The sequence below is a fragment of the Coloeus monedula genome, assembly GCF_965178545.1.
Source record: "Coloeus monedula genome assembly, contig: HAP1_SCAFFOLD_80, whole genome shotgun sequence".
Taxonomy (NCBI): domain Eukaryota; kingdom Metazoa; phylum Chordata; class Aves; order Passeriformes; family Corvidae; genus Coloeus; species Coloeus monedula.
The window spans coordinates 22,176-48,468 of record NW_028120818.1 but is presented as its reverse complement, the minus strand read 5'-3'; the positions used below and the strand labels follow the sequence as shown (position 1 = coordinate 48,468).

At 54.4% G+C, this 26,293-nt stretch overlaps 1 protein-coding gene across 1 annotated transcript; it reads right to left on the bottom strand.

Annotated features, from left to right (window-relative positions):
* Positions 1–24,994: 24,994 nt before the first annotated feature.
* On the bottom strand, positions 24,995–25,840 carry LOC309585596 (olfactory receptor 14J1-like; the record flags this gene model as incomplete). Its single annotated transcript, XM_082303540.1, has 1 exon — positions 24,995–25,840. One exon carries the CDS (start codon positions 25,838–25,840, stop codon positions 24,995–24,997), a length of 846 nt encoding a protein of 281 aa, XP_082159666.1.
* Between the last annotated feature and the right edge of the window lie 453 nt (positions 25,841–26,293).

The following is a 26,293-nucleotide window of genomic DNA, read 5'->3' as shown; positions in this document are numbered from 1 at the left end:
TCTGCAGTCCTGTCTGCTCTTTTCAAGAATCTTTCTGGGAGAATGAGGTGCAGCTCCTGTCACAAGATGTGCCACCAACTGCAGCTTCTCTTGGCTTCCCACACTGTGAGTGCAGCACGACTGCTGCAGCAAAGCAGGACAAATGTTGGGAGAAGTTTACAAATTGTCCTTTCTTTTCCCTGTGGGCTGGGCAGTTGTGCCATTGGTGAGGTTTTCATTGTGGCTGTTCTAACCTAAGAAATCAGGAGGTGGAACCAGGAATTGTTAGGCACTGCAACCCTGGCTGAACTCAGAGAAAGAATCCCCAGAGCCTGCAGCCAGAAATGGAGAGGTGTGTGATAATCATTCCCACATCTCCGTGGACATCAGGAAAGTGATCTAGAACATGAAAATGGGCTGACAGAGGTACTTTGTTTCTGTGTTCAGTTTAGATCAGTCTACATCTCTTGCACTGCTATAAATCAAGAGCACAATCAGTTCATGCAAGCTGGACCTCTCAGACACTGAAATAATCTGAAAAGGAGAAATGCAGGGAATGATTTTGTGAACTTTGTCTTGAAGAAGGGTGATTTTTTTCTAATAATTTCTAATCAATTTCCTCTGCTTTTATCCTTCCTAACAAGGCCATTTGCATCCCAGATCAAATGAGAACCCTGAGCTTGTGGAAGTGCCTGAAAGATGCCCTGTTCTTCTGCAGGGACACTCAGGCTGTAACAGGAGCCGAGCCCTTTCTTGGGAAGCCTCCTCCCAGCTGGAATTTGTGCCGTGCTGGGAGAGCAGGAGGGGGAGAGCGATGGGATGGGCGCTGTGTGGGAGGAGCAGGAGGTTTGGGCCGCAGGACGTTCCCTCTGCGCCGCTGCCCCGCAATTGGCGGCCGTGCCCAGGGCTCCAGGCTTCTGAGCATTTCAATCTCTGCTAATCATGATGCCTGTGACAAAAATACTGAGTTCACTGTCACGAAAGCACCGTGGGTAGCGCTGATCGAAAGAGGCAATTGCGGTTTTCTGATAAAATTCAGGTGGCAACCAGAAGAGGGGCAAGAGCAGCCGCGATCTCCAGTTCCCAAGGCAAAGGCAACAACAGCCCCGTGCTGTCAGCTCAGGGGGAGTAAAACCGTGCTGAGAGCAGCACTGGAAGCCGATCCTTCCTTTTTTCTCTGAAGGCTGGCTCAGGGCAGCACAGCCGGGCCCTGAGGAATCGGGGCTGTTTGGGGGTGATGGTTGCTCTGCTCCAGAACTCCCCTGGAAAAAGCCCTTGGGAAGCCGAGGCGGGAGCGGGCGGGAAGGGCCGGCGCTGCTGCTGCTCGTGCCCGGCAGCCCCGGCCGGGCCGGGCCGGCGCCCGCTGCGCTGCGGCTCCTGCTGCTGCCAGAGCCGGGCGGGACTCGGGGACAGGGAACGGGCCCGGGGGACAGCAAAGGCTCGGGGGCTGCAGGGATGTTCGCGCTCGGGCCAGCGCCGGCACAGAGCTTCGGCCTCGGCATTAACCCCGAGGGAAACGCTGCGGAAAGGCTCCGGTTCAGCCTTTCTGTGCTCGTTGCTGTGAAGTGCCCGAAATAAAAGGAGAACAAGCAGGGCCTGACCCCTTCTCCTTGGGAGGAGCCCCGTGCCTGGGGCTGTGAGGGGCTGAGAGGGGCCGTGAGGAGCGACAGCCCTGGCAGGAGGATGTCCTGCCATGTCCCTCCCTCCTTCCTTTTCTCTTGTTGCCTTTTTTTTTTCTTTTCTCTTTCTCTCCTTTTTCTCTTGTTGGAGAGGATCAAAGTTTGGTAAGAAAGTTTCACAGGTATGTAGGCTTGGCAGAAAGATCTCTGAATGTAGAAACTGAGGATGAGATAGAAATGAAAGCAAGTTTTGATATAGAGTAAAAGATGTTTTGCTGAACCAGTGATCACTGAATAGCTGAGAAGGCAAAGGTTGGAGATGAGTTGGAAGGAGATTTTTAGAAATAGGACAAAGGTATGTGACTACAAACAAAGACATGTTTTTCACCAAGTAAATGAGTCTCAATTAGAGCATAAGTAAATAGAAAACAGGCTTTTACCAAAAAGAAAGATATGGCAGGCAAACAAGAAATGTTGATGTAGCAAGAAGAAGAGAGGTCTGAGAATTTTCCACTGTAAGCTTAAATTGTAACTTACTTACTCTTGTGATTGGATAATAATGACTATAATATGGTGATGGTAGTAGCTATGATAGGCTATAGGCAAATGTAAAGGTATTGTGTGTGGTGCTTATGGGTTGTTATGTATTAAGATACTCAGCAAAGAAAAGTATCTGATGCTTTGTAACTTGAGCAGCAAGCGGCTTCAGGTATGCCTACAGCTGGAGCTGGCAGCTGTAGGGCTGGCTCTGGATACCCACTCCCTGAGCTGCTGTAACTTCACCTAGGCAATAAACAGCTTTCAAGAGAGCTGCCTGAAGTCCAGACATCCTTTGTGAACCCTTCTCCTATAGGACAGATTTATTGTAGCACTGTGATTAAGCCTGCAAGCTGTAGCTAAAATTAGCCTTTAGGTTTAGAGGTATATACACTGAGTGCTTCCGAATAAAATCCTAGATTAACCCGCATTTTTGTTGGCGGTGTCCCTGATCTCTTCATGTGTCACAACGAGCAGCCAGCCTGAACAGGTCAGCTGGAGGACAGAATGACAAAGATGAAGATAATGAAGAAGTGAAGAGACTCCCTACACAGAATTACCTGAAAAGGACAGCCCTGCTCCATGAAAGAGTAGCGCTGTGAAGCAAGATATTGACTTCAGAGATGTGACATGTAGGACAGGCTGTTGGGGGGATATGAGAAATTTCTGGATGTTGAAGTGTATATAAACTGTTCTGGTTTGGCCAAATTTAGAAATATATCCTCTGAGAGAAGGCACAACCACTCCTCCCCCACCAGGTTCGGGAAAAAAATAAATTTTCCTTGAAGAAAAGTGAAGAAGATAAAACTATTTATTTAACAAACACACGGGAAAGGAAAACAATGTTAACTGGTAAAATCTTTCGCTGTAGAGGAAAAACCTGGGAAAGTGTTCGAGTCCTCCCTTTGGTCTCCTCGGAGCTGGGGCTTGGGCCGGGGCCAGGCCCTCTGTGCTCGGTGGAAAGTCCTCCTGATGTGCTCTGATGTTAAAGCAATCAAGCAGTCCAGTAGAAAAGGGAGAAAATCCAAAATTCCAGGGAAGGAAAAATTCAACTCTCAGTCTCTCTCCGGAGAACAAAGCAGCTGAACCACTGGCCAAAAAAAACTGTCCTGGGAGCAGCAAGCCGGGTGCTTCCTCCCTCCCCTGCCGCAGTGGGGAAAACCAATTGCTGTCTGTGTGTGACCTTGAACAAGCAAAAACTGCTTTGAGAAAGTTTTGCTCAGTTTTTCCTTCCCCCTCTCAGGCTCAGTTTAGAGGCACAGAAAAGCACAAAAATTAATTTCTGGGCATAGGCAGCGATATGGGATACACATCATAAGGTCACCCCAAGACATTCCACCCCTTATCCCATATCATTGGCTCAATGCCCAAACTAAGATATTCTAACTCTACACACACACATCAATACATATACATATACATATATATATACAGCTATGTACGAACAGTGACAGTGGCCCTCAGCAAGCAGGGGTACCCAGGCATTCCACATTACAGATGGTTTTCACCCAACAATCAGATCTCCCTGTGGTACACAACGTGTTCTTCCATCTTTCTGCATTACCCACCATGTGCAACCAGGTCCCTGAGAAAAGACAACCCCACGGATGGGTTGGTCTGTACTCGAGGCAGAATTTATCCACACAGTCTTTCCTAACAGACCTCTGACATGCACTACTGGGGCCTTATCTCCATCTGCTGTATGCAGGGATTCAGACTGGGCTGGACCAGCTCTATTGGTGGAACCTCAGGTGTTAACTAACCAGGTGGCCTTTGCCAGATTCTGTTCCCAATTTTTGAAAGTTCCCCCACCCAGTGCCTTCAAGGTGGTTTTCAACAATCCATGGCACCGTTCCACTTTGCCTGCAGCTGGTGCATGGTAAGGGATGTGGTACACCACTCAGTGCCATGTTCTCTAGCCCAGGTGTTAATAAGGCTGTCTTAAAATGAGTCCCATTGTCAGATTCAATTCTCTCAGGGGTGCCATGCCTCCAAAGGACTTGCTTTTCCAGGCCCAGGATGGTGTTCTGGGCAGTAGCGTGAGGCACAGGGTAGGTCTCCAGCCATCCTGTGGTGCCTTCTACCATTGTGAGCACACAGCGCTTGCCTTGGCGGGTTTGAGGCAGTGTGATGTAATCAATCTGCCAGGCCTCCCCATACTTGTATTTGGACCATCGCCCACCGTACCACAGAGGCTTCACCCGCTTGGCCTGCTTGATCGCAGCGCATGTCTCACAGTCATGGATCACCTGGGAGATACTGTCCATGGTCAGATCCACCCCTCGGTCTCGTGCCCACTTATAGGTGGCATCTCTGCCCTGATGGCCTGAGGCATCATGGGCCCATCAAGCTAGGAACAACTCTCCCTTGTGTTTCCAGTCCAAGTCTACCTGTGACACCTCTATCTTTGCAGCCTGATCTACCTGCTTGTTGTTTTGGTGTTTCTCATTAGCCCTACTCGTGGGCCCATGATGCCTCAGGTCATCAGGGCAGAGATGCCACCTATAGGTGGCACGAGACCGAGGGGTGGATGTAACCATGGACAGTATCTGTGATAAAACAAACTGTATCCCTGTGATCCATGAAAGGCGGCCACCAGAGGCCAAGGCCAGCCAGACCTGTTGGCCTTGGCAGCTTTTGTCTGGCAGCAATCCTTGGATAGATGGAATTTTGGAGGCCAAATTCCAATTTTGGCCATGGGCAGCTGGAGGAGAAGGATGGTTCTGTTCCACAGGAAGAGAAGCACAGCCCCAGCGTTTCAAAGGCAGCTGAGAGCTGGCCCTCAGGAAGCCAAGGGAAGCTGGACTTGTCAGTCCTGGCAGATTTTGCCTGGGAGCTGTACTTGGATATATGGAATTTTGGAGCTGGATTCCCAGTTTTGGCCATGGACACCTGCACTTGAAAGATGTTTCTTTTCCATGGGAAGAACAGCACAGCCCCGCAGTGTTTCAAAGGCAGATGAGAGGTGGCCCCCAAGAGGCCAAGGCCAGCCAGAGCTGTCTGTCCTGGCAAGTTTCATATGGGAACAATCCTTACATAATCAAATGTGGATGTAGAATCCCAGTTTTGGCCATGGGCCCCTGGAGGAGAAGGACAGTTCTGTTCCATAGGAAGGAAAGCACGGAGCCCCAGCGCTGCAGGGCAGGTGAGAAGCAGCTCTGGCCATGCCAAGGTCAGCCGGAGCTGCCAGGCGGCCCCAGGAGCCCAAGGCAGCCAGAGCTGTTCCATGTTCCCTTGGTTCCGTGGGCTCTGCAGGGTCACAAAGGCCCCTCGGTTCTTTGGGGCCAGCAGTGCCACAGTGGCCCCTTGGTTCCATGGAACGCCACAGGGTCACAATGGTCCCCTTGGTGCCACCAGCCCTGCAGGGTCACAACGGCCCCTGGGTTCCACGAGGCCACGCAGGGTCACAGTGGTCTCCAGAGGAAGGGCAGCACCGAGCCCCAGGGTTTCAGGGGCAGAGGAGACACAGCCACCAGAGGCCAAGGCCAGCCACATCTGTCTGTCCTGCCAGGTTTGTCTGGGAGCAGCCCTTGGATATTGGGAATCTGGGAGGTGGAATCTCAGTTTTGGCCATTTGTGCCTGGACAGGCAGGATGAGTCTTTTCCATAGGAAGGAAAGCACAGAGCCCCAGGGTTTGGAAGGTGGGTGAGATCTGGCCCTCAGGAGGCCAAGCCAGACAGACTTGATGGTAATGGCAGCTTTTGTCTGGGAGCAGCCCTTGGATATTGGGAATTCAGGAGGTGGAATCCCAATTTTGGCCATGGGCGCCTTGTTGAGATGGATGGGTTTTTTTCCATATGAAAGAAAAGCACAAAGTCCGAGTGTTTTGGAAGAAGATGAGAGGTGGTCACCATGGGTGAGGGCAGCCAGACCTGTCTCTCATGGCAGCTTTGGTCTGGGAGCCATCCTTGGATATCTGGAATTTTGGAGGTGGATTCTCAATATCGGTCATGGATGCCCGGACATAAAAGATATTTAATTCCATGGGAAGATGAGAGGTGGTCCCTGGGAGGCCAAGCCAGGCAGAGCTGTCTGTCCTGGAAGGTTTCATCTGGGAACAATCCTTGGATATACAGAAATTTGGAGGTGGAATCCCAGTTTTGGCCATGGGCACCTGGATGGGAATGATGGTTCTTTTCCACTGTAGGGAAAGGGTGGAGAGTTGCTGTTGGGACGGACACGACACACACCAACCCCAACAACAACCCCAGGCAAAAGGCTGTTTATTCTAAAAAGTCAGTGTCATTTATACACTTTTGTATGTTTATCATTCATTAACTTATCCATTGGTTGCTTCACTTCTACAACAGAGTCATTGGCTATTATTTAACTGCAACATCCTGTTATTGGTTACCTATAGCATCAGCATTCTGAGTGTTCAGAAAAACACCAGGTGCAGCCTTGTTGCTGTTTTCTCTTTCTGTTGTTTAGGTGTCTTGCTTCTGTTCACACTAAGTTTCTCATGGGTACAAACGGATTGTGCTAAGATCGATGTCGGAATCAGACAGGCTCGCTGACCTGCTGTTAATTCCCACAGTGGAGCACCGGTGTTTTGAAGGTTGATGAGAAGTGGCCCCCAGGAGGCCAAGACCAGCCAGGCCCATCTGTCCTGGCAGCTCCTGCCTAGGAGCAATCCTTGGATAGACAGAATGTGGGAGATAGAATCCCACTTTTGGCCATTTGTTGCTGGAGGAGAAGGACGTTTCTTTTCCATGGGAAGAAATCACGGAGCCCCAGCGTTTGGAAGGCAGATGAGAGGCGACCACCAGAGGCCAAGGCCAGCCAGACCCGTCTGTCCTGGCACCTTTCGTCACAGAGCAATCCTTTGACAGACGGAATTTTGGAGGCAGAATTCCACTTTGGACCACGGGCCCCTGGAGGAGAAGGACAGTTCTGTTCCATAGGAAGGAAAGCACGGAGCCCCAGCACTCCAGGGGCAGATGAGAATCAGCCCTGGACATGCCAAGGTCAGCCAGAGCTGTCAGGCGGCCCCGGGAGCCCAAGGCAGCCAGAGATGTTCCACGTTCCCTTGGTTCCATGGGCCCTGCAGGGTCACTGTAAGAGCCTAATAATAAGAGAAAGGCTCCAAAAAGTGCTTTGTCATTATGACTGCTTCAAAAATGCCTCGTCATTTGGTCTGCTTATCATAAAATGGGCGGTACAGACCATGGGTAGCTCGCCTTGAGGCCCATAAAAAGGAAGGTGAAACTGGTGCAGGTGTGGAGGGAAAAGCGAGGGGCAGAGTCCCTGACCTTTGCCTTTCCCCCCACCACCATCGCCTGCTGCCAGACACTCTGGGGCCTCCTGGAGCCGACGCTGCCCGCCTGAGGAGAACCCCCCTGATCCTGCACCCCTGGGCAGGGACAAGGAGGCCCTGAGGCCCCAGGGCTGCAGGGGTCACTTGTCCCCTCCTGGCCTCAGGGCCAGGGCCAGCAGCCATGGCCAAAGGGCTGCACAAGTTGGCTCTGTCAGGGCCTTGCAGCTGCTGCCCATCCCTCTGCCCTCTGCAGCCCAGGCTGTCCCACGGTGTCCCTGCCCTGCGCCTCTGTCCCTGCAGGCTGTCCTCATCCCCCCGGCTGCCCCACCTGGCTGGCCCCTTCCTTTGCTGGCAGCTCTGCGTCCTGCCTGCCTCTGCCTGGGCACACAAAGCCTTGGGCTGCTCCAGACTCCTTCTGGGGGACGTGTTGCAGCCCAGCCCTGCCTGGGAGGGAAATTCCTTTCTCCTGGTGTCCACTCTGGGCCTCCCCAGCTGCCCTGTCACAAAGGCCCCTTGGTTCTTTGGGGCCAGCAGTGCCACAGTGGCCCCTTGGTTCCATGGAACGCCACAGGGTCACAATGGTCCCCTTGGTGCCACCAGCCCTGCAGGGTCACAACGGCCCCTGGGTTCCACGAGGCCACGCAGGGTCACAGTGGTCTCCAGAGGAAGGGCAGCACCGAGCCCCAGGGTTTCAGGGGCAGAGGAGACACAGCCACCAGAGGCCAAGGCCAGCCACATCTGTCTGTCCTGGCAGGTTTGTCTGGGAGCAGCCCTTGGATATTGGGAATTTGGGAGGTGGAATCCCAATTTTGGCCATGGGCACCTTGTTGAGAAGGATGGGTTTATTCCACATGAAAGAAAAGCACAAAGTCCAAGAGTTTTGGAAGAAGATGAGAGGTGGCCACCATGGGCGAGGGCAGCCAGACCTGTCTCTCATGGCAGCTTTTGTCTGAGAGCAATCCTTGGATAGACAGAATTTGGGAGGTAAATCTCAGTTTTGGCCATGGGAGCCTGGATGAGAAGGACGGTTCTTTTCCTTAGGAAGGAAAGCATGGAGCCCCAGGAGCCCCAGGATACCCCAGAACCCACTGAGGAACGGGGTCCCCCCGGCCTCATCATGCGCAGCCTTCAGCTGTCTCAGGCAGAGCCCATCCCGCCCTCAGCAGCCCCAGCCCAGCCCAGCCCAGCCCTCCTGGGCAGGAAGCCCCAATGGCCGAGCCGGCCTGGGACACTTGCAGGGATGCGGGGGCAGCCGCAGCTTCTGGGGCCAGCCTGGGCCAGGCCCTGAGCGCCCTGCCAGGGAACCATTGCTGCCCCACATCCCATCTCAGCCTGCCCTCGGGCAGCGGGAAGCCGTTCCCTGGGGCCCGGCCCCGCAGGCCCTTGGCAAGAGTCTCTCTCAGCCAGCAATTGCTGCTCCTCCCTGCTGCGGGGCCCAAGCTGCAAGTTGATTTTCTGCCGCTGGCCCCGGCCCAGCCCCGAGCCAGGGCCAGGACCTTGCCCTGGAGCTCTGCGGGCACTGTGGAAAGCTGAGAGGCAGCTCTGGCTTCTCCACTTTTCCTGTGCTAAAGCTGCCTGGCAGAAGAAATGGAGGGACAGCTCTGGTGGCACAATCCCTCCCGGCCCAGGGCCCAGCGCTGGGAAGGTCTTTCCGTGCCGAGGCTTTGCTGCGGCCAAGGAAAGCTCCTGGCTCAGGGTCACCTTTCCTGCTGGGCCAGAGCCCCCGAGTGGCCCAGCAGCAGCAGAGAATTCCAGCACAGCCCCGGCACGGGCAGGGCGGCCCTGGGTGGGCTGCGGGAGCCGGCAGCGCCTGAGCTCAGAGCAGCTGAGCCCGGGGGCTCTTGGCCAAGGCCGAGGCCCAGCGAGCATTTCTCAGCTCGCAGGGCGGCCTGGAAAGGTGCTGGGGGGGATCATTCACCCCCCAGGGCGGTCCCAGTGGCTCCCAGGATTTCCATGTCCGTGCTCCCAGCGCTGCTCCCAGCCCTGATCCGTGGGGATGGCAATGTCCCGCTCCCTTCCCAGGGCAGGCTCACACCTGAGCCAGGTGTGCAGGGCAGGACCTTGCCCTGAGCCCAAGCCCTGTCCCCCCTGCAGGATCTGCTTCCCATCGGCCTCTTCCTCCTGCGGCCCCAAGCCCAGCTCGGTGCTGAACGAAGGGCGCTGGGCCGGGGTCATCCCCCGGCGGGGGCTGCGCACCCCCTCTGCCCCCTCCCCAAATTCCCTCCTGGGGCAGCAGGGGCTGCCTCAGGAGCCCTGTGGGCAGGGAAAAGGGGGTGACACCGGCATGGGGGAGGTCACACACGCTCTGGGGGGACACACACGGCCCCTGGGGACCCCCCCTCACCTTCTCGTGCAGTGCCAGGAGGGTGAACCCCCACATGGAGCGCCCCGACCCCCAGCAGCATCTCGGGGGGTGGGGTCTGGTGGCAGCTTTGGGGGTCTGGGGGGGAGGTCACAACTGCCCTAAAACCCCCTCCCAGCCCCACAGCCACTCCCAGACCCCTCAAACCACCCCACAGCTCCCAGCCAGGACTCCCCCAACCACTCCCTGCAATAGAAATGGCCCCAAAAGCCACAAAATCCCCTTTCCATCTCCCCAAACACACACCCAAATTGTCTCCCAGCCACACAGCCCTGCCAGCACCCAAAACTCCCTCAGAGACTGCCTCAAAATCCCCCTAAACCCCATCCCATCACTGTAAGTGGCTCCAAGGGCCACAAAAGCCCCTCCCAGTCCCCCAAGGAGCCCCCAAACCCCCTCCCACCCCCCATGGTACCGACCAGGACAGGCTGGGGGAAAGGAACATCCACAGCCCAGAGCAGCTCAGGCACTTGAGCAGCAATTTGGGCACTTGGGAGGTCACACCCCAAAGGGGGAGACCCAGGCCAGGGACTGGGACACACAACCGGAATTCCTGGAGAACAGATGGGCTCAGGTGGACATGTTCTGCCCCCAGAACTACGAGATTGTGGCCCCTATCTGCCTGGCTTCATGGCTTCACAACACTCAGATCCTCCCGAATATTCCCCTGAACCCCAAATTCACCCCCAAATTCTGGTAAAATGGCACCGCTTTAGACCTCTTTGTTTAATTTATTTTTACGCCAATTTTTACTGTTTCAATGGGATTAACACAGAAATTACTTAGGCTGCAGAAGATCTCCAAGATCATCCAGGGTTGCTTGATACCACCAGAAGAAACAATTGTACAGAGTAGATGAAAATTTTAGGGTGTAAAGGTCAAAAATCAGCTCTTCCCATTGAATCTCCAATGTTGATCTGAGTCCCGATGGATGTTCCTGCCCCTGCGTTCACCCAGGTGCCTACGGGGATCCAGGAGAACGTGGAGAGCACCAGCCAGGGCTCTTCCCAACCTGGATCACAGGGAATGTGGGTCACCAGGGCTCTGCCAAATGTGGCTCCTCTGATGGGAGATGGAGTTGGAGCAGAGGACAAAGCTCTTGCCAGTCGGGGCACTCGCAGGGCTTCCCTTAGCGGTGCCTCCGTTGGTGTCTGGTCAAGGTAGAGCTCTGTGAGAAGCTCTTCCCACACTGGGGACACTCGTAGGGCCTCTCCCCGGTGTGGATGCGCCTGTGGGTGACGAGGTGGGAGTTTCGTTTGAAGCCCTCCCTGCACTCGGGGCAGTGGAAGGGCCTCTCATCCGTGTGAATCCGCTGGTGCTGGAGGAGAGTGGTGCTGGTCTGAAACCTCTTCCCACACTGGGGACACTCGTAGGGCCTCTCCCCGGTGTGGATGCGCCGGTGCTTGATGAGGTCAGAGTTGTACCTAAAGCCCTTCCTGCATTCGGGGCAGCGGAAGGGCCTCGCATCCGTGTGAATCCGCTGGTGCCGGAGGAGACTGGAGCTGGTCTGAAACCTCTTCCCACACTCCCCACACTCGTAGGGCCTCTCCCCGGTGTGGATCATCTGGTGGCGGATCAGGTGGCAGCTGTACCTGAAGCTCTTCCCACATTCCCCACACTTGTGGCGCTTCTCCCCATCGTGAAGCTGCTCATGAACCACCAGCTCTGACCTCTGGCTGCATCTCCGGCCGCCTTCCCAGCACAGGGTGGGTCTTTCCTCCTCAGAGCACCCTGGGCTGCGTTTGCAGCCCCTCCTCCTGCGGGATCTCCGGGGCTTTTCCTCCCCGTTGGATTCCAGGGCCGTGGAGCCGCTCAAAACGGCCTCTTCCACCAGGTTCTGCCGCGGGGATTTGTCCTCCCTGGGCTCTGTGCTCAGCTCCTTGTCTGGGGAGGAAGGACAAGGAGAGGATGGGATTTGCCTCCGTGCCACAGGGAAGGGCAAGGAGATCCCCCCAGTCCGTCCCCGGCAGGACGGCGTCGGCAGCGGGGTTGTCCTGCAGCCGGGGGCGATGCTGGGCTGGGAGATGGAGCAGGAGAGAGGGGAAAGGGGCACTGACTTCCTCCTCACCTGCCTGGGGCTCCCGGGGCATCTTCCTCTTCCTCACAGCCTCCTCCTCCATCTGGCCAAGGGTTGGGAATGGGAAATCCTGGTTTGGGGAAAACAAGGGATGAGCACATTGAGTTTGAAGGTCCCTCTGCCCAAGTCCATCTCTAGAAGTCACTGGGCACTGTGTGTCCATAAAAATCTGCTCTGAAAAAGCCTCTCAGGAGTTCCCTGTCTCTGGTCTCTCCCCTTTGGTGTTTGGGGGTCCCCTCTGTCCCAGCTGCTGGGGTCCCTCTTTCATTGGGATTCCTCCTCTCTCCTTGGTCTCCACCCTCCCCAAGCTGCTGGGAGTCCAGGAATCCAAAAGCTCCCCTTTTTGGTCTCCCCACTTAGGGATGCTGGGGGTTATGGGGTCCCCAGGTCCCTTCTCCCCTTATTCTCTGCTTCGGGGTGCAGGGGGTCCAAGGAGTCCCCCCTGCCCCTCTCCAGGCTGTTGAGGGTCCCGCGAATGGCGGCGCTCCCCCCTCTCTGGGCTCCCCACTTTGGGGCCCTGGGGGTCACAGGGGTTCGCTCCTCCAGACTGCCGGGGCTCCCCTGCTCCCGGTACTGCCCCTCTCTGCTTGTCCCACTCTGGGGCTCCCGAGGTTCCCCCTCCGGCTCTCCCAAGGGGTCCCGCAGCCCCCTGGCTCCGGGCTGGAGGTGGCTGTGCCTGACCCACCAGCATGGGGTGGACCTGACATCCCACCACCCCCCACTGAGGCTCTGCCAGCAGCCAGCACAGGGACCCCCCAAAAACACCGCCTGGGGACCCCCCAGTATCCCCTCAAGGGGCACCTACAGCTCAGCTCTGGACTCCTGCAAGATCCAAACATCCCCCCCACAAACACCGGCCCAGGGACTCCCCAGGATATTTGGGCCAAGCTCCCCCTCCCCATCACCTGTGGGATGGGGGGGTCGATGCTCCTTGGGGTGAGGGGCCTGCAAATTCTGGGACCGCTGGACCCACGAGCTCCCTCCTCTTCCTCCACCTTCTTCTCGTCTTCCTTTATCCGTCCTCCTCCTTCTCCCTAATCCCACCTCCTGCTCCTCCTCTCTCCATCCTTTCTCCTGCTTCTTCTTCCCCCCTTCTTGTCTTCCATCCCTCCTCCCCTGTTCCCCAAGCCCCTCACATCCCACGGGAGGAATGGGAATGGAGCCAGGACAGGTCGGGATGGGCAGTGCAGGGCTCTGGGCTGCTCCCACACCCTGGGGTAACCTGGCCAAGGGAAAAGATGCAAAATTGGTGGGTGGAGATAAAAACTTGGTGTTGTGGTCACCCTGGGTGGGGACTTCCACCCCTCTGGTCTCATGTCAGGATGGAGAGGGGAGCGGGGAATGCAGAGACTGATGGGAGATCCCAAGGGATTTTAGAGGCAGGACGAGGGCTGCTGTGAGTTCTTGTTGGGAGAGGTCAGCCCGGAGACCCCAGAGTGTTCCCAGGGCCCTGGGATGGAGAGTTGTCACCACCTTCTGCTTCAGGTGGTGGTTCTGGAGGGACCTGGGCTCCTTGGGGCTCTTCCTGCAGCCGAGAACTTGTAGGGACCCTCCTCCAGGTGGCTCCTCCAGGTGTTCCAGGGGCTTGGGGCTCACAGTGAAGCCCTTCCCAGAGTCTGGGCATCCATAGGGGCTCCCCAGTGTGGATCCCCTGGTGTCTGGGGAGGCTGGAGCTCCTATGAAAGCTTTTCCTGCCCTCCTGGCCCCTGTAGGGTCTCTCTCCTCTGAGATGGCACCTCTGGGCAAAGCTTGGGCAGACACAGGACTTCTCCCCCACTTGGATCCTGTGCTGGGAGATCAGCTCCGTGCTCCGGCCAAAGCTCTTCCCACAGGAGATCAGTCCCCTGCAATGATGGCAACTTTGGGCTTCTCCAGAACCCCTCCCACTCCTCTGGAGGTCCCACCCCCCATCTTTCCCCTCCTCCACCCTTTTCCCATCATCCCCCAATCCTCATCCACCAACGGACCCCACGAAGGGGAAGGGTCCCACTCCCTTTTTCCTCCCTCTCTCCGATATCCCCCTCTCCTTTCTCATCCTCCCCCAAAGCCTCCGTGTCCCACGTACCTGGTTTGGGGCTCTCAGTTCCCTCTCCCACTCAGTCTGGGGAGTCCGATCCCCTTTTCACTGCTCTTCCCCTCTTTAAAACGGGTCTCCCTTTCCCCCCCCCGCCCCTCACCCCAGAGCTCCTCGCCCGCGGCCGGGGGGCTCCCAGCACCACCAGTGCGGCCCCAGCTGCCCCCACCCGCCCCATGCCCAGCGCCGGGCGCTGCCCACAGCCCCAAAGCAGCCGCGCTGTGCCCTGGGGGGTCCCCAGAGCGGCCCCGCCCCGCACGGCACTGGGAGCACCAGTCCGGACCAGTGCGGAGCGCGGGCGGGCGGCATCAGCCGTGCCCGGGCAGGGCCGGGCCCCGCGGGGCTCCCGCCCGCACTCGGCCCCCGCCGGGACAGCGCGGGGGGGCCCGGCCTGGCCGCCCCCACCTCCCCCTCCCCAAATTCCGCTCCGGGGGGCGCTGGCGGCGGGGGGGGCTCAGCTGGGGCCAGAGCTGCCGGAGCCACGTGTCCCCCGCTGCCGGCACCACCCCCTCAGGATTAGGGGTGCCCCAAAACTCCCTCCGAGCTGCCGGATACCCCGCACGCCCCTCAGGAGTGGGGTCCCCCCGGCCTCATCATCCCCAACCTTCGGCTGCCTCAGCCCAGGCCCCATCCCGCCCATCCCCCTCCGCCACACTTCATCCCACCCCCCAATCCACACCCCACCCTTCCCGGGCCCCATCCCGCCCCATCCCATTTCTCCCGGCAGCCGCCACCGGGACCCCAAAAACCCCGCGTGCCGGGGGCTCCCCAATATCCCCCAAGGGGCATTTCCGACTCACATTTGGAGCCCCGCAAGATCCAAACATCCGCCTCTCCCCCCGCCCCACCAAACCCCCTTCCCCCAGGAACCAACAAAGATATTTGGGGCTCGGTGCTGGAGTCCTCCAAGCTCCAAAAATCCCCTCTCCCAAAAATAACACCAGTGATCGCCCAAGATATTTGGGGCGAGCTGTCCCTACCCGGTCACCTGCGGGATGGGGGGAGCTGAGAGCTGCGGACACAGAGAGCGATGGATGCACGTGGAGGCTCCTCTTCCTGCCTCCTCTGTCCTGCCTCTTCCTCCCGCTCCTCCCCTTTTATCTCTCCTCTTCCTCCCGCTCCTCCCCTTTTATCTCTCCTCTTCCTCCCGCCCCTCCCCTTTTATCTCTCCTCTTCCTGCCGCTCCTGCTCCTCCATCCGCCCTCCCCCCTCGCTCTTCCTCGTCCTCTCCTGCCCCTCCCCCCCCCCTCCCGTTGTTTGTGGCTCCCATCCCGGCTTTGTCTGGCATCAGCCCTGGGGCCGTCCCGTGCTCAGCAGCAGCAGCAGCAGCAGCAGCAGCAGCAGCAGCATCCTGTGCTCTGGCAGCACTCGCTGCTCCTTAGGGAAGGCTTTGGCATTTCTGCCGGGCACAGACACTGAAGCTCACCCCGACCTGCCCCGCTCCCATTGCTGTCCCCTGGGCGCTGGGCAGCTGCTGTGCCAGGGCAGCCAGAGGCACAAACGAAGCCAAGTCCAGCCCAGCTGCCCGGGCTGATGCAGACGAGCCCCAGGGCCGAGGTCCTGCAGAGCCCCACGGAGCCCTGGGCTCCTCGCTGGGAACGGGCTGTGCTGCGGCTGCCACAGTGGCCACAGCGAGTCCTGGGGCTCCCCCGGCGCCGCTGCAGCAGCACCCAGGTTCCACCTCCTGTGCCAGGCCCTGGCCAGGGGCCATCAGATCCACGGGCTCCGTGCCGAGAGGGAACACAACAACAGTGGATCGGATGCAGCCCCCAAGGACCTCGAGCAAATAGTGCAGGAACATCCAGACCTGGACCTGACGTTTGCAAAGCTGCAGCCGGCAGAGTTCTGTGGCGCAGGAGAGCCGGCACGGGGAGAGGAGACCTGCAAGGAGCTGCAGGAGAAACACCCTGAGCCTCAAAGGCCGCCACAGCCTGAATCTGTGCTGGGGAAAGTTCTTCCTGTCCGGGAAGAGATCCCGGGATGAGGCAAAAGCCAAGTTCATGGCTGGTGACACGATTGCCGTGCAGGGAGGGCAGAGGAGGGACTGCGGGCGGAGACTGGGAGCCCGGGAAGGAGGGAGGGGTGGGGAAGGTGTTTCTTTAGGATTTGTTTTAGTTCTCCTTGTCCTGGTGTGATTGGTTTGGAAATAAATTCCATTCATTTCCCCAGCTTGGGTCTGTTGTGGCCCTGGCAGTGAGCAGTGAGTGAGCTCTCCCTGCCCCGATCCCAGCCCACGAGCCTTTCCTTCAGTGCTCTGTGTGCTGCAGCTGTGAGCAGAGTGCCAGAGCGGCTTTGGTGGCCCCGGGCACCCGGCCAGGGCCAGCCCAGCGCAGCGGTGCCTGCAATTCATTCCCTCGGCTGCAGCGCTGAGCGGCCGCAGGGCGGGTCCGGCTGCGCGGGCAGGCGGCTCCAGAAGCACCAACTGCGCCCCACGGGACAGGAGGAGGAGGCAGGGGGTGCCGGGGGAATCTCCTTCCTCCGAGCCGGCAGGGCCAGGCGGGAGAGACTGGAGAGAAGGAAACGGAGAGGAGGGACGAGGCTGGAGCTGTGGAGAGCTGCAGGGATCCGGGGCAGCCGGGAATTTTGTTTTCCAAATCTCTGGGGCGAAAGGAAGCGCTGTGAAATCCGTCATGGAAAAGAGAGGAGAAATAGCGATTGATGGAAACCGACACCCCTTGGGACTCAGTTTCTCCCTCTGCATTGCAAAAGCTGACAGACCCGAGCGCCGACGGACACCCGTCCCCAGCGTCACGGCCCAAGGGATCGGAGCTGCGGCTGGCGGGGCTGGAAGCTCCGTCCAGCAGCTCCGCTGCCGCCCCCAACCCTCGGGCTGGACCGTGGGGTCTGGGACACAGCCCCGTGCTGGGGGGCGGCAGCGGGAGCCGCGGGGCCCGGCCCGTGGGGGCGGCCGGGCTGGAAAAGTGCGCGGGGCCCCAGCGCGGTGTCCCGGTCTTGTTCCTCACCTTAACACAATGTCTTCAACTCCCTGCGTGCCCTTCATTTAATCAGCATTTCCTAAATGCTGACCCATCCCATCATCAGCTCTACCCGGAACAGAATTTCCCAGGCCATTCCAAGTCCTTTATAGTTCTGAAAATACTGGGGCCAAGCCCTACCCGTGATTTCCCCCACCCCCGCCTCCATGCAGACCTTGTTGTCTGCCAGCACCAGGATAGTTCCCACTGGCCCAGGTCTGCGTTTAGCAAAGCCAACAGTACTTCTACCACTGCTTTCTGCAAGACCCCAATTGAGTCTTTACATTTCAACATAACCAGATGATGTCTACTTAGCATGAAATGTAGTTCCTGTCCAAGAGTTGCATGTCCCAAGCAATTTCTTAGCAGAATAAATTTTAAATCCTTTGGGTTTCAGTGTTTGGAAATCATCTGCTAGTGTATATAGCAACTTCACTACATTCTTATTTTCATTATCTCTGTAGAGCTAAGGAATTCCAATTATGAAAGGCTCTATTCTGTAAACTCATTAAAAGTTAATATCCACCACAACACTGTCTATTTCATTGGTTCTTTGCAATTGCTTAGCAAAGATAACAAGCACCAGGCTTTTTAAGAGAGACACACACACACTTTCTTACATAGAAAGACACAATCTTGTTCCCACCAAAGCACTCACACAGGTGAAAGTCACAATTTTCCTGCCTCTTCCTTCCTTTCCAAACCAGTGCAGCATGAGAGAAAGCAGCTGTTTCCCGAGGCCGATGGGTCACAGACAGGTAAGATGACATTGAGGCTTGTTCCTCAGAGGCAGTCAGCAAGCAGCAGATGATGATCTCAAGGATCCAGGTGACACCATCACCCTCTCAAGGGAGGAATCCTTTAAGCAAGCACATTGCTCATCACTTCCATCCTGCTTTGGTTTAATGAACCAGCTCTTCCTGGCAATGAGCAGCAAGAGGATCTAATTTGACTGTTGCTATCCTTTTACATTTTATTCAATCATTCCATCAGAACAGGCATTTTACTTTTGTTTCAGTTACTCCAGAGGACCTTGGCACAAAGCAAAATGAAGTCAAATGAGAAATAGCTAGCTTAAATTTATATACACCAACAAATCATGCTGTGTTTCAACAAGTGTAAGAGAGACGTGGGACTTTCCTTCCCTCTGAGCAGCTGCAAGCATAAAAAAAGCAATGATGCAACGTTCATTAATAAAACTTTCTTAGAAATCTCTTCTTATGGACAGATTCAACATCTGCAGGAGATACCCAAAACACACTCATTGTGCTGCACTTCCCCTTTTCCATTCACGTGTTATATATACTGAAAATATGTTACCGAGTAGCTATGAACACACCATGCTCCCAGATTTTCCCTAAGTAAAACATGTATCTGTGTATGTTATAAACGATCAAACACAAGGGAGAAAAGCCTGGCACAGACACTGCAGCAAAGGAAATTCATCACATTAAGATCTCCCCTGATACTGAGATTGGCCAGGACTTTCATCAGTGATGGGAAGGAATTTCTCATCTTCCCATTTACAGCACCTGAAGCAAGAAGGATCCAACACCTTAAGCGGTGTCCAAGATAGCACAGAAATTTAAACAGAGCCATTTACAAAGGGCAGCAACTCATCTGGCCAGTTCACACCTCAGATAACTATCTGCAGAACCCAGAGCAACACAATACTCCAAGGAGCAGTGAGATAGCCAGAAGATTCTCAGCTCAAGAAAATCAGGCAAGAACAGGATGTTCCTTAGCCTGGCTAACCCAGATAACATCTCCCAGCCATTAGCATGAGATGAAACAGAAAGAGAGAGGCTGAATCACTTGCAGTGTACAGATACTGCCCGAGGGAAATGTGACAGGTGACCTACAACATAAAAAATGCACTTAACTGTAAGAACTAGGAAGTGAAGCTAAAAATGAGAAAAATTAAAAGCTGTTCTTGGATATGCAGTAAAAAGCACACTGACGTCATAAACGGGAGAAGGAACACAAAAGCACCCAGCTGTTCAAAAGCTGTGCAGTTAAGGTACAAAGAAATCAATGTTTTTTTAAAGAAAAAATCCCTCACAAGGTGAATGAGCTCAGTAACGCTCAAAACAATATTATTTGTTAGAAAAATCATCTGCTCCAGTGCCTGAAGCAAAAGGTTTGCCATTTATTCCATCATTCCTTCAAATCCAGGGATTAGTGAGAACTTCTTAACAAATTCCTGCCTTGCCTTATGGTCCTTCAGCTTCACCAGGGCCAAAGCTTGCTGCTCAGAGTCAGTACACGAATCCCTGTGGTGTTACCATCCTCTCTGAGTGAGAAAAGCACTCGAGATGGTGAACAAAGAGATGGGGCAGTTTCCTGATGCCTGAGAAGGATGTTCTTAAGATAAACAAAATTGCCCAATCAAAATTTATAAAGAAATGACATTTATTATGTGACCGAAATATCGGTTTTAAAAGCCACGATCGAGAAAAGCAGCTCCGAGCCCGGGGTCGGAGCTGGGTGAACACGCATAGATCTGATCTCTGTCGCACCAGACCTCCCAAGTTCACGGATGCTGCTTTGGCTGGTCCCTTCTTATGCATTTTTTGGGCAGAGTCCGAATTAATTCTATTCTTCTCGTCATTTTAGCATATTCATGAAGTTTTCTTGTCCCGGAGTTGGGCTGCGCAAAGCCTTTCCTGGATCCCAGGAATTGTCCATCCTGGGTGATGAGTGGGCCATTTCTGCTGATGAATGGGCCATCTCTGCTTCCTGGAACAGTTATTTTTAGTTCCCGGGATGTCCGATTCCTTATCAGATGAGATGTAGATATCAGAAGGTGGCAATCAAGTCGTTATGGTGCAAATGTCCCGGTGATAAGATCTAACCCCACCTGGGTGGAATCCTCACTTATTGTGCGAGAACTTCTTTTAGTGTTGTGAAATTTTTCTCTCAGCTGGGCTGCTGAAGGGATTTTGAAACTCGGTCTCTGTAGGGTCTGATTACACTCCAATTTTATACATAATAGCACGAATTCCATACCTTATTTATAACGTTCTCAACTCAGTGGCACAAAGTCTGCTTTTGTTCAGACAGGAATGAAGAGGAAAAATGGCAGAAATTCATAACAGGGACGATGAGGAGAAACATTGGGCTGTGCACACATTCAGTCCAAGCAACATCAATGCCAGGTGTGGTTTAAAATTCACGTTTGTGCTTTATTAAAGCCACGCACTGTATTTATGGCTCTCAGTGAATTCTGTATCCAAAAGGGACACGTTAGCTGATTCAAAATTAGTTGGATTTCTTTCCTTCTCCTGTAGCAGTGCCAGTAGGAGAGGTAACAAAGGCAGTTCCCTGGCCTTCAGACATTGCACAGAAGTGGGATCCATAGATACAAACTCAGGCAGCCAAACTGCAGGTATTTCATTCAGGGCCTAAGACATGAAGCTAGGCTTCTTTTAATAAATCACGGACAGGGATGAGCTCCTGACATTAATATTGCACTCCTCCCTCTTTCTGCTGAGACAGTCTGGCCAACACGAATATCCGTAATACAGACCCAGGGCTCTGGTATAACAGCCACCCCAAAAAGCCATAGTTCCAGCTACCTTTCCTTTCTTTGCATCATACCAGGAGGAATCAAAAGGAATGAAACCTATTTCATTTATTATTACAGGTGAGAACCCCTCTAAGTACATAGGAAGAGAAGTTGTAGTTTGTAACCTTGTTCTCCATCTAGAAGTAAAACAGGGGCTGGTGTGAGGCAACGAGGGCAACAGAGAAAATGCTGAAAAGAAACGGAGGAATGTGAAGCCAAATTTTCAAGCATTCCAGGCAATCACACCACTCAGGGACAGTCTACAGCTCAGCAAATCACATGCTGGAATGCAGTGGAGTATGGAGTAGGGCAATAGGGAACTGCTGAACCAAATAGGTGCTACAGCCTCTTGTGCTCAGGCTCTTAGCCCAAAGTATGTTCCAGCTCCAACTGAAGGGCATTCTGAACCAGAAGAGCACTGACCTTTTTGATTTTGGCAGTTCACAGTTCTCAGACAGCAGAACGTCTGTGGCTCCTCTCATCATTATTTTTGCTGTTTTCACTACTGGCCATCAAGTTTCCTGCAGTAGCCATCCATGAACCCCGGATCACTACTACATTAATAACACAGAACATGGCTCTCAGAGTGCATTAGTGAGGTACCAAGAGAAAACCCAAATGATGATCCTCCTCACTGAAAAGGTAACAGACAAAAAAAATAAAAGTGTGAAAATACTTTTTAAAAGATGGCTGAAATGAGGCAAATTCTTAAAATTAAGTAAATGTCTGAAATGAAATTTAAGCAAATTTAACTGTTGCAAAGTATTCTGAATACACATACAGTACAATATACTAGAGTCCAAAATTAGTAAAACTTCTGGTCATGGAAATATGGGGTAAGGGATATGTTTATTTGGAACAATCAGTTCAGCAGAGATCTCTTTGCTACAAATATCTTGAATTTAATTCTTCTGCCTTGATACAATCTCCTGAGAAAATAAAAAAAAAAAATAAAAATCCTACAGGAAAAACTTATGTTGGATGCAATCTATTCACTCATACCTGATACAAAAGTCTAATTTATTCTCTTGATTTATTGTCTTAAGGAGAATGAATTAATTATTCTTCCACTCAGAAGTCTATGGCATCAATCCTGGAGTTGAATCAGAGAAAATTCAATCTCTCATGAGTTCCCACTCCATTTACTTTTCTTGTAAGTGTTCTGTTTTGTTGAAGTGAAAGCTCCTCTGGACTCAGGCCCAGAGGGAAGCCAAAGCACAGGGGTTGAATTAAAACCTTTGGACAAGCTGAGATACATGAAGTCACACCAAAGTGAAATAGAAATACAGATTTTTTAACTTTTAGTAGAAATATATGCTAAGTGCCTTAAACATTGAAAAGCTGCAGCAGAGACCTTAAACACAGTTCTTACTGCAGCAGTGTTACCTTTTCACAGAATTCTTTACTTTAGACAAAATATGGATAGAATGACACTGTTCACATTTTTTAGATAGAGCGTTCACGTAAACAATAAGAGCTGATAGAAACTGCATCCACAAATCTGTGTAATACCTGTGTAACACTGGTGTGAGGCTTACGACTGTTAGAATTAGACCAGGATCGGTTAAGAAAAGGAAAACTAGAATCGTGTGTTAATCTTATTGGTCAATTAACAAATCTAATCCACACTTCTGTAAGAAAAAATATAGAGTCTAGAGCATATAGAGCATATAGAGCATATAGAAGAAGAAGAAGAAGCTGTTTTTGCCTGTTGTTGCTGTTGCTGCTTGCCTTTATCATGTAACCCCCTTTGAACTCTGCCTTCAAGAAAGCTGTGAGACTATGAAATACAGAACTCAGCAGAACAGCAGCCTCCTCTGCTCTCTCACCCTGGTCCGGGAAGGAAGGGTACCCCGTCCAAAGCTCAACAGCGCAGAGCCCCAAGGCTGCTGTGGGCAGCAGGGCCCAGGGGCCGTTCCCACCCGCAGCGCTCCTGTCCTGGGCTGGGCCTGCACAGGGGCTGGGGCACCATGGCTGGGGCAGCGGGGCACAGAGGGGCCACGGAGCCGCTGCCGGGGCTGACAGCAAGGCCAGGGACACACAGGGAATTTCTGGGCATTGCCTGCGCTGGGCAGGGCTGAGTGTGGGGAAGGCAGAGCTCAGCTGGCCTCGGTGGCTGCAGGAAAAGCCGAGAGCCCGAAGAGCCCCCGTGGCTGTGCTGGAGAGCAAGGCTGGAGGAGGGAAATGCGGGGCTGCTGCGGGATGGGGAGGGGGATTGAATTCCAGCAGGCACCGACGGGGGGCTGAGAGACTCAAGGGCTCCTTGGCCTGAGCCTGTCCTGGAAAGGTCTCTCAGCCCTCTGTGCCCATGAAGGGCTCCAAGGAGGAGCAGAGCTCATCTTGGCAGGACCCTCATGGAATCCCTGAGGGACAAATGCCAGTGCCTGCCCAGCCTTCCCAACGTCCCTGACACCAGAGGCCTTTTCCACATCCCTCGGTTCCAGGTCAGTGCCCAGAACACAGCACAGGCCTGTCCAGGTCCTGGGGGCGATTCCCAAGGGAGGCAGCTGTGATTTCTCCCCACAGACCCACCACTCCGGTGTCTCTCTGTGCAGCCCTTGGCTGTCCTGAGCACTTTCCCTGGAGCCTCCCTGCCCTGGACGTTTGTCTCCATGCAGTTCTCAGCACAGCCCAGCAAAGAATTCAGGTGCTGTGAAAAGCGAGGTTCACTCTCCTGTTAGAATTTAAAGAGTTTAACATAAAGACAATAAGAGACACGTAAAATAAAGCAAAGGGATAACGGCCGGGTGCCTTGGCGCTCTGCCAAGAGCACACCTGATGCCCGAGGTGAGTCTCTTTTATACCATTTTTACTGTCTGTTCTCTATTCATATTAAAACTTTTCCAGGAATTGATCTGCATGGCCACTCCTTGGGTCCGCCTTTTTAGAGCATGCGTAGTCTTCTGCCTTGTGGTTTTATTTCTTTTGATTTCTTGGGGTTGGGCCCGCTAGGTAAGAGTCGATGGTGGGGTGGATCTCTTAATTCTCCAGACAGTCAGGGCTGATTGCAGCTTTGGGCCTCTTTGCCCCCCGGGCAGAGCGGTGATAGCAGCTCTCGGACCCTCCTGGCTGCCCGTTCTCTGGGCGGAGCAGCCTTTGGGCCCTTTTGTTCTCTGGACAAAGTGTTGATTAGCAGCTCCTTGGGCCTCATCCTCTGCTCCCTTGGAGGTTATCTTACTTGCTCACACTTGCTAACATTCTTGCTAAAACGAGAGAAAACTACATCCACACAGCAAAAAGCATTTCTAACATTATATAATATCTACTTTAATACTTTGCGAGAAGCCAATACTATAATATATGTTTATAACAGGTGCTTTCCCAGAGGACATTACTCTGGGAGTGAAGTGGCCTCAGGGCACAGTTTGTGCCCCTGGAATTGTGCCAGCCCCGAGTGCTGCTGATGGTGTTTGTGCTCACTCGGGTTCATCTCCCCACACCCACTCGATGCACTGCTGAAGGCTCCTCAGGACACAGCAAACACGGACTGCTGGCCTGGTCACTTGGTGTCCCTCCGTGCAGGGACAAACAACCTCCTGCAGGGGAGGGCAGAGGCCAGTGCTGGGATTGCTGGTGGCAGGGGCTGGTGTGGGACACTTGCCCTGGGCACCTTCCCAGGCTGTGCCCGGAACAAAGGCACAGCCCAGGCCCTGCTCTGCTGCTCCCTCAGGTCCATCCCAGGAGCTCTGGCAGTGCCAGGACACTGCTGCCTGCCCCCCCTGCACACTCCCCCCTGCCCCTGGGCACTGGGGTTTGCTTTGCCAGGGCATTCCTGGGGCACATTCCTGACAGCAGCTCTGGAGGAGAGCGAAGCCTTCCTGCCCTGCCCCCAGGAGATGCCCTTTGCTGATGGAGCTGCTGTGCTGGAGCCCGGCTGTGTCCCAGCAGTGCCCATGGCCTGTCCCTGCCTGTGCTCACAGCACGGACACGCAGCAGGACAGTGACCGAGCTGCCCGAGCACTCCGGCCTTGCACCCTCAGAAGGGCTGGGAAAGGGAGTGTGGAGCTGGGAAGAGCAGAGGTGGGAAGAGGCTGGGCCATTGTCCCTGGCCGTGCTGCTGTGCTGGGAGTCTCTTCCCTCCAGCTCTGCCCACAGGCACTGCCCCTGCAGAGCCAGAGAAGGGCTGAGGAACAAACCTTGGACACAAAGGTCAGGACAGCCCCTTGTTTATATTCAAATGCACAGGGAAGAAGCCTCCTGAAAGTCTTTGTGTTTCAAAAGAAAGGTAGATGTTCATGCAGAAATGCAAGGAGTAGTACTACAGTACTTTATAAAAAGCAGAATAACACCAGAAAAAGAATAAGAAAAAGCACCAATGAAAATATGGACAAAGAGGAAAAAGAGGCCAAGATTGTAAAGAGTTAAATTCTGAAGGTTCTGGAGCAGAAAAGAGAGAGTTTATTGCTTCTGAGAAGCATCCTAGTCATAATTTTCCTCGCATGGCAGAAGAAAATAGAAAGATTTTAACTTGTGAAAAGTATCCAGTCCTCACTTGCCTCAGGGCATCCCTGAGCTCCTGGTTCCTCAGGCTGTAGATGAGGGGGTTCAGGGCTGGAGGCACCACCGAGTACAGAACTGACAGGGCCACATCCAGGGATGGGAGGAGATGGAGGGGGGCTTCAGGTGGGCAAACATAACAGTGCTGAGGAACAGAGAGAGCACGGCCAGGTGAGGGAGGCACGTGGAAAAGGCTTTGTGCCGGCCCTGCTCAGAGGGGATCCTCAGCACAGCCCTGAAGATCTGCACATAGGAGAAAACAATGAACACAAAAGAACCAAAAGTTAAACAGATGGAAAACACAACAAGCCCGAGCTCCCTGAGGTGGCAGTGTGAGCAGGAGAGCTTGAGGATGTGTGGGATTTCACAGAAGAACTGGCCCAGGGCATTGCCCTGGCCCAGGGGCAGGGAAAATGTATTGGCCATGTGCAGGAGAGCGTAGAGAAAGGCACTGGCCCAGGCAGCTGCTGCCATGTGGGCACAAGCTCTGCTGCCCAGGAGGGTCCCGTAGTGCAGGGCTTTGCAGATGGACACGTAGCGCTCGTAGCACATGATGGTGAGGAGGAAATCCTCTGCTGAGAGGAAGAACAGAAAGAAAAACACCTGAGCAGCACATGCTGAGGAGATGTGGCTGGTGCCCCAGAGGGAATTGTGCATGGCCTTGGGGACAGTGGTGCAGATGGAGCCCAGGTCGGTGAGGGCCAGGCTGAGCAGGAAGAAGAACATGGGGCTGTGCAGGTGCTGGCCGCAGGCTCCGGCGCTGATGATGAGGCCGCTGCCCAGGAGGGCAGCCAGGGAGATGCCCAGGAAGAGGCAGAAGTGCAGGAGCTGCAGCTGCCGCGTGTCTGCCAATGCCAGCAGGAGGAAGGGGCTGATGGAGCTGCTGTTGCACATTTTGAGCCTCTGGCCATGGAGTGCTGTTGAAGGACGAGACAGTGAGGAGTCAAGGGAGACTTTGCTGAGCAATGTCCAAGCCCTTTCTCCTGGCCCTGCCCCCCAGTTTTCCTTTTCTCAGAGCCCTTCCCTCAGCCCCGTGCCTGGAGCTCTGCTGGTATCTGGCCCCATTGCTGTGACGAGCAGGGGCTGTGCCCATGGACAGCGAGGAGTCAGCTCTGCTCTGCTTCAGCGGGGACATGGGAATGGGGACAGGGGCCGGTCCTGGGGCTGGACTCCATCAGCCCAAAGTGCTCCTGAGGCAGAGGAGCTGGGCAGCATCTCCTGTGCCAGGGCTAAGGAACGGTGACGGCCAAAGGCACTTTGAGAGGGTTTCCTGCCGTGCCAGGGAGAGCAGAGAGCTGTGCAAGGCAAGAGCATTGGCTGTAACTCAGAGAAGGGTGAGGGGAGCTG